At 38.1% G+C, this 12245-nt stretch overlaps 1 protein-coding gene across 1 annotated transcript; it reads left to right on the plus strand.

The window, feature by feature from the left end:
- The first annotated feature begins 5687 nt into the window (after positions 1–5687).
- On the plus strand, positions 5688–6631 carry LOC124959073 (olfactory receptor 5B12-like). Its single transcript, XM_047517715.1, is given in 2 exon segments — positions 5688–6240; positions 6243–6631. Coding segments are annotated over 2 exon segments (939 nt in total). The 5' UTR covers positions 5688–5690.
- The last annotated feature ends 5614 nt before the right edge of the window (positions 6632–12245 follow it).

A 12245-nucleotide genomic window follows, 5' to 3' on the forward strand; every position in this document is an offset into this window, starting at 1 on the left:
GCAATATTCCCTCCCAAAAAAGGTAGTGTACACATTCAGGAAAGATTCCCTGGAAAAAAGTAGGAATTCTATACTGATTTCTTTAAATGATCATAAACCCCATTATTTGGTTTGTTTCCATAACCAGTTCACATATCTCTAGGAAAAAAAGAAGTTGGGTTATTAATTTGGGGGAAAAAACACAAAGAAATACCACTGACAAAATTGACTTACTAATATAAGACCTGTGACTATTATGAATTTAGGCCATTAAAGCTGTAAAAGCAATAGAGATTTCTTATACATTAAGGGGAAATAAAAATGGTTAACCTGAGATGCATTTTCAAATGATTAAGAGTATGTTTATTGTAGGAGAATTTTATCCATTAAATCAAGAAATATAATGAACAGAATCAACCAGGTCCAAGACAAGATACATAATGTATATCAAGAGAGTAAATAATGATGTAATTCATAAACTTTAAAACAAATGTTCTTCAAATTCTCATCAGTTGTGGAGGAAATACCTGCATTAAACAAGACTATAGAAGGAAAGAAAAACATGTGTTCATTAATCACTTCTGGATGTGTGTCCGTTAAAACAAAAAAGGCATAAAAAAATCCCTGGAGATAAACTTTACCTTATCAAAAACATGTAAATTTTTTAATGGATGGGTTAAATATTAATCTAAATAAAACTGTAGTCAGAATCAACATGTGGATACCAAATTTAAAAATATTTAAATACTCCTTTAAAAAAAGAGAAGAAAAAAATGAAAAGCTACTAAAAAGACAAGCAGACCAGAATGAGAAGCTCCAACATAGACCTCTAAAAAATTAGAGAGGAAAATCTTTCTGAGGCCTTGAAAAAAATATTCAAAGTAATAATAAACAAACTGATAGCAGACTTTCCATCAAAAACTATAGAAGTTGGCAAATATTAGAGTCACATCTTTCGTATTCTTTTTGTAATATGTCTTTACATGGTTAGGTTTCATGGTGATACCGGTTTTATAGGATAAATTTGGGTGTATTCTTCCTATTTCTATTTCATAGGTTAATTGGAAGGACATTGGCATCTTTGTCAAGAATCAGGTGACTCTGTGTAGGTGAATCCCTATGTCTTTTATGCAATCCCATTGGTCTATGTGTCTGTTTATGTCAGATCCATGCTGGTTTTTTTGTGAGAGCTCTATGTATAACTTAAAATCTAGTAATAGATGCATTCAACATTGTTCTTAATGCTTAGAATTGTATGGCCTGGTCTAGAATTCAATGAACTTGGTTCATTGTTTTTCCATATAAATTTTAAGATTTTATTCCTAGGTCTGTGAAGAATCACATTAGCATTTTGGTGAGTATTATACTAAATTTGTGAAGCTTTTTTGGTAGTATAAATCATTGGCCTTTCTTAGCAGTGAGCAAAATGGGCATGTTTCTGGCAGTGGACAAACTCTGTATTCACAGAGCAACAGAGCATAAGAAAGACAACCTACTCTTGCAAGTCTGTTTTCTGGCAGCCTTAACCCATCAGTGGGGGCAAAGCCCTCATCACTTAAAAACTTTACCTAAAGTCCTATTTTCCCAACACCATGGCATTTGAGATTATGTTGACAGCACTGGAATTTGGGATAAAACTGCAGATCATACCAGTTGCCATTTGACTCAGCAATTCACTCTGAAGTGTGTACCCAGTGAAATGAAAACAGGCCTAAACACATATCATAGACAAATGGTGTCATTTAAGAAGTAAATGGCAGAAAAAAGGTTCAGCCACTGATGAACAGAATAAATGAAATATGACAAATCCTTATAATGCAATATTCTCCAATAAAAGGGAACAGAGTACCAATATATACAACAAAATGGATAAGCTTAAAAACACTGTAAATGAAGAAAACAAGTATAAAATAACCATGACCACATATCATATGCTTTTATTTATGTAAGGTGTCCATTCTAAGGTACTCCATGGAAACAGAAACCAGGTGAGTGGTTTACTAGGGCTTAGATAGAAATGGAAGGAAACAGGAATCACTGCTAATCATTTCAGAGTCTTTTGAAAATGTTCTTGAATTATTGTGCAACTGTCATAAAACTCTATATATACGTTTGAAATTGGCAAATGTTGTGATCTCTTAATTCTATCATGACAAAGTTATTATATAAAAAACAATGAGTCAGAATAAGGGGAGGAGTTCCCAAAAACTTATCTGAATTTTTTAAAATGATACACAGTGTATTATATATGCTATTAGGTAGAATGAATTGTGTTACATATGGGAAAAAATAAAGTCAATATCTCAATAATTGAACATGACAAGGATTTATTTCTTACTTTGCTGCCAGCTGCACATCACAGGGTGTCTAGGACACTCTTGGTCCCTCTCCACATGTTCACTCAAATTCCTAGTCCAGCGGGAACTTAGCCTCCTGGAGCTCTTCCCTTGGGAGCACAGAACTAAGGAGCTACTCCGGTGGAAACAGAGACAAGAGACTGGTTGTGCACAGAGCTCACTGTACCTCAACTCAGAAATGACACACATTGGTGATTCTCTTTTCCATTTGGTAGAGAAGTTTGAAGACCCTGCCAACTTCACACATTCAGAGCAATATAGGAAGTAGCTGTAGTATTTCCACACTACTATTTTTTCCACTTCCAAAATCAGCTTTAATAGGTGATAAAGTAGTAACACTGAACATCTTTTTTTGGTAAAAATATTTGGGGGGGGGTGCTGGGGATCGAGGTAAACATATTTTTTGAATAACAAGTATGCCTGACATAAGCAGATTTGGGAACAACCATAATAGGACCCATGTCAGCACATGATTCAACAATAGGAAGCAGGAGTAACACTCAAGGTTCTTAAACTCCTGGTACACATCATGCTTAGCTTTCTCATTTCATTTCATCTGCAAGACTCTCCTATGAGAGATAAATAATATTTTTGCTTTCTTTTCCTCAGGGAAATACTCAGTTTGGCAACACTAATTAATTGACCAAAGTTACAAAAGCAATAGGTGGCAGGAGTGGATTTGAGCTAATCCATATGGCCACACAATACTAACTCACAAAACAACCCTTGAGAACACTGATAAAAGAAATTTACACTAAGCAGTGGGATAAGAGGTGGGAAAAAAAATGGACACAAAAGGATGGAGACATTCTGGAAATTTTATAAAAAGGAAGAACTTGTTCCTCCTATCTACAATAGCACGATTGAGCAGAGTTACTATTACCTACTATAATGCATTGCATATATTAAATCACAAAAAGCAGGATTTTTAGTGTTCTCACAATAACAAAATGACATATGTTAAAGATGGAGGCCATGCTCTTACTCTGACTTCATGATGACCTTTACTTAGTATGAACATGTGCTGAGATCCCATTGCACCCATAAATGGGAATATGACATGCTTCCAAAAAGTGTTTTAAAATAACAGCAAAAAATAGCCCCACCCCCGTCCTATAGAGAAAAGACAAACAGATATTTTTTTTTTAAAAAAAATAGAATAAATGAAAGAAAAATTGTACCATGAAAATTCCAGACCTTTGAAAAAAAGGTAAAGGTGAGAAAGATTGCATGAGGTCCTGGTCTCACTGACTGTGGATATTTTATCAAGGTTTTACTTTGTTGCCTCACATGCCTGAGGCACAGCTCATTGGGTGACTGGGCCCTTGTTGCTCTAAGACACTGTCCCCCTGGGTCCTCACCAGCACTCTCAGTAAAAATGCACACAACACCCTCTGCTCTCTCCAGACAGGGTCAAGTTAGGGGGCCAATGTGGGAGTGGAGGTCTCCAGAGGGCTCCACTCTCATGGCACTGTTTCCCCTGGGACTCCAGTGCAAAGCTGCCATCTCTGCCTTCATATTTGCAAGAGCACAGCCCACACTGTGTGCCACAGCACAGAGCTCCGTGCTGGGGAAGGAGACTCCTGCAGGATGCTTTTGCAGGAGTGGACGTTGGGACAATGGTCTGGATATCTTTCCATTTGTTCCATCCTATATCTGTTCCCAGGACAAAAGTAAGTATCATAAAAACAGACAATCGTATCTGGTTAGAAGTCTAAGGGGCAATAAAATGCCCATTCATTTTTATTTTACAAATGAAAACAAAATAAAAGGGAAATAACAACCAGTGAGTGTAAACACCAGCAGCACAGAAACTTACTGCTGGTCTTCTCACTCCTAGTCCCTGCTCTCTCCTCCCTACAGTGCTACTCTGTGGCATCCAGATGTACACGCTAACTGCCTTGCCTTGTGCAAATGGCTGGAGTGATGGTTAGACTAAGGGGAAAACACACACCTCATTTTCTTGCATTGAGAATGTGATACAGGAATACTGCTGCAGCATTTCAGCTACATTTCTCAGTGTCAAGAGTTGTGGCTCTTGTTACATATCCTTGACCATCTGAATAACTAGACTGCATTCATTAGGAATCTCAAAGTCTGGACATTAATTTTGGTTAGCTGAATATTCTGCCAAAGCTGAGAAAAGATGAGAGAAGCAAATTATGACTCCAGCGCTTTCTTTTGAAAATGTTAGTGTCATGATTCTCAAAGAACACTCATGTTAACGACCACAAAGAGCCAAGGAGGGAGGGAAAACTACTTTCACATTAGTCATGCTTAACAACAGGGGCTGCACCATCCCTGCCTTGAAGTGGCAGTTTGGTCTTCCGGGAGAGACCAGGATCACTCAGGTTTTCAGTCAGCAGGTTCTCCTGGGCTGAGACGACCTCTCATGCTATAACCACAGCAGCACAGTGAGCTGGCACCTGAGCACCCGAGATGAGGACAGCCAGATGCACCATGAATGGTGGCTTGGTAGAGGACACAGAGTTTCTAGGTCAGGACAAATGTAACTCTACTCTCTCTCTCTTCTCCCTCCCCACAACTAAAGCAAAGATAGGGGCAATGGCAGGAGATGGAGAACTTAAGTGTATGTGAAAATGATGATTGTGACATAAAAAAGAGAGCTAATATTTGCATCTACATTTGGAAAATCTTTTCCTCCCATATTGTGGCACCAAAAGACACTGAGACATCACTACATATGTGTCCATACCTTATGAATGCTCTAGGGACCAAGGTTTAAAAAGGAGCCTCCAATTTAGGACCCTCATGACTTAGAGATAAAGCATGTATATTCCTAGAGTAGGGCCTCAAGACACTGTATATCCACAGTTATTATGAGCAAATTTGAGAAAAATTTATCAGAGACTGGACATGCATTTTACAGTTTTTGCTAGTGTCATACACCAAAGAGTAACCAAATATTTTATAGATTGTACTTCTTCCTGATTAAGTTTTGCATGTATATTTTAGAAAAGAGTGTTGCAACATATTTCAAATAGTGAAATGGACTCCTACATGCTTTATTATAATAAGCAATGCCAGACATCAGAAAAGCTGAACTGAGCCCTTTTGTGAAAGTAAGGGAAAGTAAGGACCGCCGGGAAAGCCACACTCAACACAGACCTTCAAACCCATCTATTATTTTCTGTGATCAGAAGAAGGACCTGCCTCAACCATCATGTTCTCAATGCTCAGTTCAGCTTCTTTCACAGACTATTGCATGAACAGGAAGTTATACATGAGCAAGAGTCCCTAGACACACATCAGCTCTCATGGTAGTATACAACTTGAAGGACTTATTTTCTCATCTCGTCAGTCCTTTCTCATGGTAATTCCCAACTGACTGTGATGGAGAACATCTCAAAGGTGACTGAATTTATTCTGCTGGGGTTATCAGATGCCCTCGAGCTACAGGTTCCATTATTTATGGTCTTCACTCTCATCTACCTCTTCACTCTGATTGGGAACCTGGGGATGATCCTGTTGATCCTGCTGGACTCCCGTCTCCACACTCCCATGTACTTCTTCCTTAGTAACCTGTCTCTGGTGGACTGCATTTATTCTTCAGCTGTCACTCCCAAGGTAATGGAGGGGTTGCTCACAGGAGATAAGACCATATCCTACAATGCATGTGCAGCCCAGATGTTCTTTGCAGGCTTTGTCACTATTGAGAGTTTCCTCCTGGCCTCCATGGCCCTGGATCGCCATGCAGCCGTGTGTAAGCCCCTGCATTACACCACCACCATGACAAGCACTGTGTGTGTCCTGATGGTCACCGCCTCCTATACCTGTGGACTCCTGCAGGTTTCTATCCATGTTGCCTTCACGTTCCATCTCTCCTTCTGTCATTCCAATGTGATCAATCACTTTTTCTGTGACATTCCCCCACTACTGGCTCTTTCTGCTCAGATATCTACACAAATGAGATTGTGCTTCTCACACTGGCAGCATTTGATGCTTTTTTCACCCTCTTGGTCATCTTGACCTCCTATTCATCCATTATGGGTGCCATCCTGAGGATGCGTTCACCTGAGGGACAGAAGAAGGCCTTCTCCACCTGTGCATCCCACCTCACAGCTGTCTCCATCTTCTATGGGACCATCATCTTCATGTACTTACAGCCAAATTCTAGTCATTCTATGAACACAGACAAAATGGCATCTGTGTTCTACACAATGATCATCCCCATGCTGAACCCCCTGGTCTACAGCTTGAGGAACAAAGAGGTTAACAGTGCATTCTTGAAGGCTATTGGAAAAGCAAAGTCCTCACTAGTCTTAGTCTGTTAATTGTATCTTGCTTGCACTCAATGTGAAACAGTCACTGGACATATAGTGCTTAATAATATTATGTAATTACAATTAATCCTTTTCTATCATTTCTCTGAACAGTTCTTTCACAATGAGAATTCTTCTCTTCATGGTTTGGAAATAAAATTAGATGTTAGGAAAATTTGCATGTCCTTTTTAAGGACATGGATGCCACTCCTATTTTAAGAGCCAGATTCTAATCCTAGGTACTATAAGATCCCATACTGCCCCACACCATTAGAATGAGTTCCTTTGTAGGTTATCCTCATGTGTACATTATACCAGACTTGTACACTCAATTCTTCAAATACAAAATAGCAACATGCTTCTCATACACAGCATAGGCCATAGTTGTCTGATGTCCTTGCTCCTGAGAATCACCTTGAAAGACTGTCATAGTGCAGAATACCAGGAAATAATTTAAAAATAATATCTTTATGTATTTGTTGTACGATTCATAAATCTATAGTATGATAGTTCATTATCTGCATCTACTTGACTCCAGAGCTTCAATACAGCATAAGATACAATGAAGAGTTTGAATAATGAAAGATACTTTAAAACCAAATCTATTTCTTTGTCCATTTCAGGTATCAGAGACAGAGTTCAGAGTAGAGCAATTTATTCCAAATATATTAATATGGAATCCTTACCTGAGTTCTAGATAGTAGTCAGGTCTACCAAAATCATTGTATAGTAATATGTCCTGTCATAGATGCTTCTATGTGTTTTTTAATAAAAACAACAGAGTTGTAAACCTGGTAGTTTATGTTTGCATTTTTTATGGAAATGGAATTCAGAGAAAGAAAAGGAAGGCAAGTTCTTCCCCACACTACCAGCTGTCATATTGCCTTCTAACGAGGTGCTGAGGTCAAGATCAACAAACACAGGAAACTCTTTCAGTTGTGTTACAAAGGAATGAAATAATATTGTTAATCCCTCAGAGACATGCAATCATGCACATTCAAAATCACAGCCTAGACTGAGTTTCCTCTTTTAAGAAGCAAACTCTGGGACTAGCATGGAAGGGGAATTGTACGTGTAAGGAGGACTGGCATCAGCTCATACTTCAGACCTCTCCTCTCCCACTGGGCTCATTTTATTAGAGGAATCCTTAAATGCTTGCTCCATTAAACGAAATAAGTATAATAGGGAACTAAATGATGAGAAAATGAGTGACTGGTGGTTACCCTAGTGAGGAAGTGAGTGACTGAGTGGGAGCAAGGGAACTGAGTCTGAGTACTTGATCAGAACCAAACTGGATCTGTAATGACTGATCCCAGGATTCGAGGCTCCTTATGTACGTACATAGGGGGAAGATGTCTGTAATTCCATCTGACAAAATTCTCCCTTTGTTTGCCATTTGGTATAAATACCATGTATTTTTTCAGTAACTAAACCCAAAGCCCATATGTAAGGATGTAGCCCATATGACAACCTGCTACCTTCTGGAACATCATCAAATTCAAAAAGTAGAAAATCACCAGTGTGAATCAATCCATCAAGGCAATTAAGATCAGGATGGCCAATCCTTATAGGAAAACCTGTAATTGTGAAAATGGAGTCAAAGAAAGTGAACCCCTTTTTCTGCCTCTGTGGGGCCAGACATCAGTTGGTAGCTATGGCATGAGGACTGACATGCTTCTAAAGCATCACCAAGTGTCACACATAGTGCTCGATGCTGACAATGAGGGTATTTGTTCCTCAAAAGAACTCACGATGGAGGTTCTCAGTCCTAGAAAGTCAGTTCAATGAACTAAACATTTTATTGGAGGAATTCTCAATGGGAAGAAAAATATTGAGAAAAGAGATCACCAGCAGCCTTACAAATGTGAGAAGATCAATTCATGAATTATCTGTAAAGAAGTCATTTTAATGTATTCATTTAATAATGACGATCAAAGTACCAATAGGAGACAATATGATCAAGTGTGTAATTTCTCTGTGTCGCTCTTTCTCTGTTTCCAATATATGCATCATAATGCTACCTACTCCATGGGGTTGGATGATGTTTAGTGAGTAGTACATATCAGGTATTTAGTACAGTCCTTGGCCTTCTGTAAGGAAATAAATATAATGTACGGTTATTACACCTTCAGCAAAGGAATAAAGAATTGGACCATGTCTTCCTTCTCTCTCTCTCTCTCTTTCTACTAAAGTGCTGTCTCACCTTTTTTCTCTACTTCATAATAAGATATTTTTCAACATGGACCTGCAGACAGGCCTATATCTATCCACCTAGAGACACATTCCTGCATCAAGCACCTTCTGAGGATACCAGAACAGGGACACATTTCTCTGTCGGTCTTTAAGATAATCAGCTAAGAAATGTTTAACTCTCTGATCTCAGACACAAAATCACCTCATTCTTCTCCAGGATTTGCAAGAAATGTGTTGAGAACCCAGGAACTTCACATACTTCCATCAACCATACTAAAATGAAAAAGAATAAGAATTCCCAGGAATAATCACATTAGTGATATCCTCTACAGCATTATTAAACAGGGAAATACTTTTGAACTTTTTTATTGCACTAAACATTGTTGATTGGGGAGTTAAAAGATTATCTGACTCAAGTCAATTTGCTGATATTTCACTACTTTATATTAGGGACAAATTAATTTCTATCAGTAGCTGCCCATGAAATATGTGGTATAACGTAATAAGAAAAAATATTCTATATACAATTTATATAGAATATATTTATAAATTTGTAACCAAACTCAAATATTATTTGCAAATATTGTTGTCCAGAGCTATACAAAAATATGGTAAATGAGAGATGAGCCTGTGATTTACAGAGCTTTAGGAATAAAACAAACTGTTGAGCCCTGATGGCAATACTCTCTCCAAAAAAGCAAAAAAGGAATGTGTACACATTCAGGATAGATTCCCTGGATAAAAGCAGGAAATCTATGTTGATTCCTCCAATGAATCAAAAAAAATGAAGTTGGGTTATTCATTTGGGGATTAAAAAAAAAAACAGAAACAAACTACCAATGACAAAACAGACTTACAAAGACCTGTGAGTATTAAGAATTTTGGCCATTAAATCTGTAAAAGCAATAATAGAGATTTCTTTCACATTAAGGGAAAATAAAGTAAGTTGGTCTGGGATGCATTTTCAAATACTTAAGAGGATATTAAATGTAGGAGGATTTTATCCATGAAAGTCAGAAAATCTAATGAACACAATCAACCAGACCCAAGAGAAGATACATATTGTATAGCAAGATAAATAAATCATAGTGCAATACATAAACTTTAAAACAAATGTTCTTAAAATTCTCATCAGTTATGGAGGAAATACCTGCGTTAAACAAGAGTGAGTAATAAAGGAAACAAACACATGTGCTCACTAATCATTACTAGATGTGTTTTCTTTACAAAAAAAAAAAAAAAGAGCAGTTTCCAAAAAGCTTATCTGATATTTTAAAAGACATATACAGTTTATTATATAATGTATTAAGAGAATAGATTCTGTCACATGTGGAATGAAATAAAGCCAATACCCCAATGATTGAACATGACAAGGATTTGTTTCTTACTCTGCTACTAGGTGCACATCACAAGGTATCTAGGACAGTCTTGTCCCTCTCCACATGTTCATTCAAATACCCAACCCAATGGAAACTGTCTCCTGGAGCTCTTCCAAAGAGAAAAGAGACTCCTCAGCATCCCCAGTGGAAAGAGAGACAACGGATTGGTTGTGCACAGACCTCAAATACCTCAAATAACTCAAATCAAAAATGACACACACAGGTGATTCCCTTGTCCATTTGGTAGAGAAAGTTGATGACTTTGCCATCTTCAACGATTCAAAGAAATACAGGTGTAGATGTAGTATTTCTACACTATTATTCTTCCACTTCCAAAATCAGGTTTAATAGGTGATAAAGTAAAAGCACTTAAGCTTCTTAATCTCTTCATACATGTTACACATCATGCTTTTCTACATACATACATCATTTCATCTGCATGATTCTCCTATGAAACACAAAGAATATTATTACTATATTTCCCAAGTGATATACTCAAGTTTGGCAACATTAGTTAATTGGTCAAGGTCAAAAAGTGCAATAGGTGGTAGGAATGGAATTTGAGCTAATCCGCATGGACACACAATTCTGAATCACAAACCTACACTTGACTGTACTGATGAAAAAGAAAATTCTATTCTAAACTTTGGATTAGAGGTGGAATATATGGAGGAAAATGATGGATATATTCCTTGATTTTTAAAGATTAGAAAGAACTTATTCCTCCTACATACTATAACACAATTGCACAATAGACTTACGGAATGTAATGCATTGCATATTTTAAATCACCAAAATGCAGGATTTTGAATGATCCCACAATAGCAAAGTAAGACGGATGTTTAAGCAAGGGACATGTTTTACTCTGATTTGCATGATAATTTTTATATAATATCTACTTGTGCTGAGATTCCATTGCACCACATAAATGGGAATGTTACATGCTTACAAAAAATTGTTTAAAAATGAGACTAAATATCAGGCTCACAGCAGCTCTATAGTGGAAAGCCAAGTAGATATTCAGTTTAAAAAATGGAATAAATGATTGAAAAAATGTACCTGGAAGATTCTAGACCTTTAAGAAAAAGCTAAAAGGCAATATAAATTGCATGGGGTCCTGGCCTCACTGAAGACAGAGATTTTTTCAAGGCTTTTACTATGCTGCCTCACATGCCTGAGGCACAGCTCATTGGGTGACTGGGCCCTTGTTGCTCTAAGACACTGTCCCCCTGGGTCCTCACCAGCACTCTCAGTAAAAATGCACACAACACCCTCTGCTCTCTCCAGACAGGGTCAAGTTAGGGGGCCAATGTGGGAGTGGAGGACTCCAGAGGGCTCCACTCTCGTGGCACTGTTTCCCCTGGGACTCCAGTGCAAAGCTGCCATCTCTGCCTTCATATTTGCAAGAGCACAGCCCACACTCTGTGCCACAGCACAGAGCTCCGTGCTGGGGAAGGAGACTCTCCTGCAGGATGCTTTTGCAGGAGTGGACGTTGGGACAATGGTCTGGATATCTTTCCATTTGTTCCATCCTATATCTGTTCCCAGGACAAAAGTAAGTATCATAAAAACAGACAATCATATCTGGTTAGAAGTCTAAGGGGCAATAAAATGCCCATTCATTTTTGTTGTTGTTCTTGCTGTTCTTAAAATGAAAACAAAATAAAAGGGAAATAACAACCAGTGAGTGTAAACACCAGCAGCACAGGAACTTACTGCTGGTCTTCTCAATCCTAGTCCCTGCTCTCTCCTCCCTACAGTCTCCCTGCTCTGTGGCATCCAGATGTCCACACTCACTGCCTTGCCTTGTGCAAATGGCTGGAGTGATGGTTAGACTAAGGGGAGAACACACACCTCATTTTCTTGCATTGAGGATGTGATACAGGAATACTGGTGCAGTATTACAGCTACATTTCTCAGTGTCAAGAGTTGTGGCTCTTGTAACATCTCCTTGACCATCTGAATAACTAGCCTGCATTCATTAGGAATCTCAAAGTCTGGACATTAATTTTGGTTAGCTGAATATTCTGCCAAAGCTCAGAAAAGATGAGAGA

Source organism: Sciurus carolinensis, chromosome 11 (assembly GCF_902686445.1).
Source record: "Sciurus carolinensis chromosome 11, mSciCar1.2, whole genome shotgun sequence".
Lineage (NCBI taxonomy): Eukaryota > Metazoa > Chordata > Mammalia > Rodentia > Sciuridae > Sciurus > Sciurus carolinensis.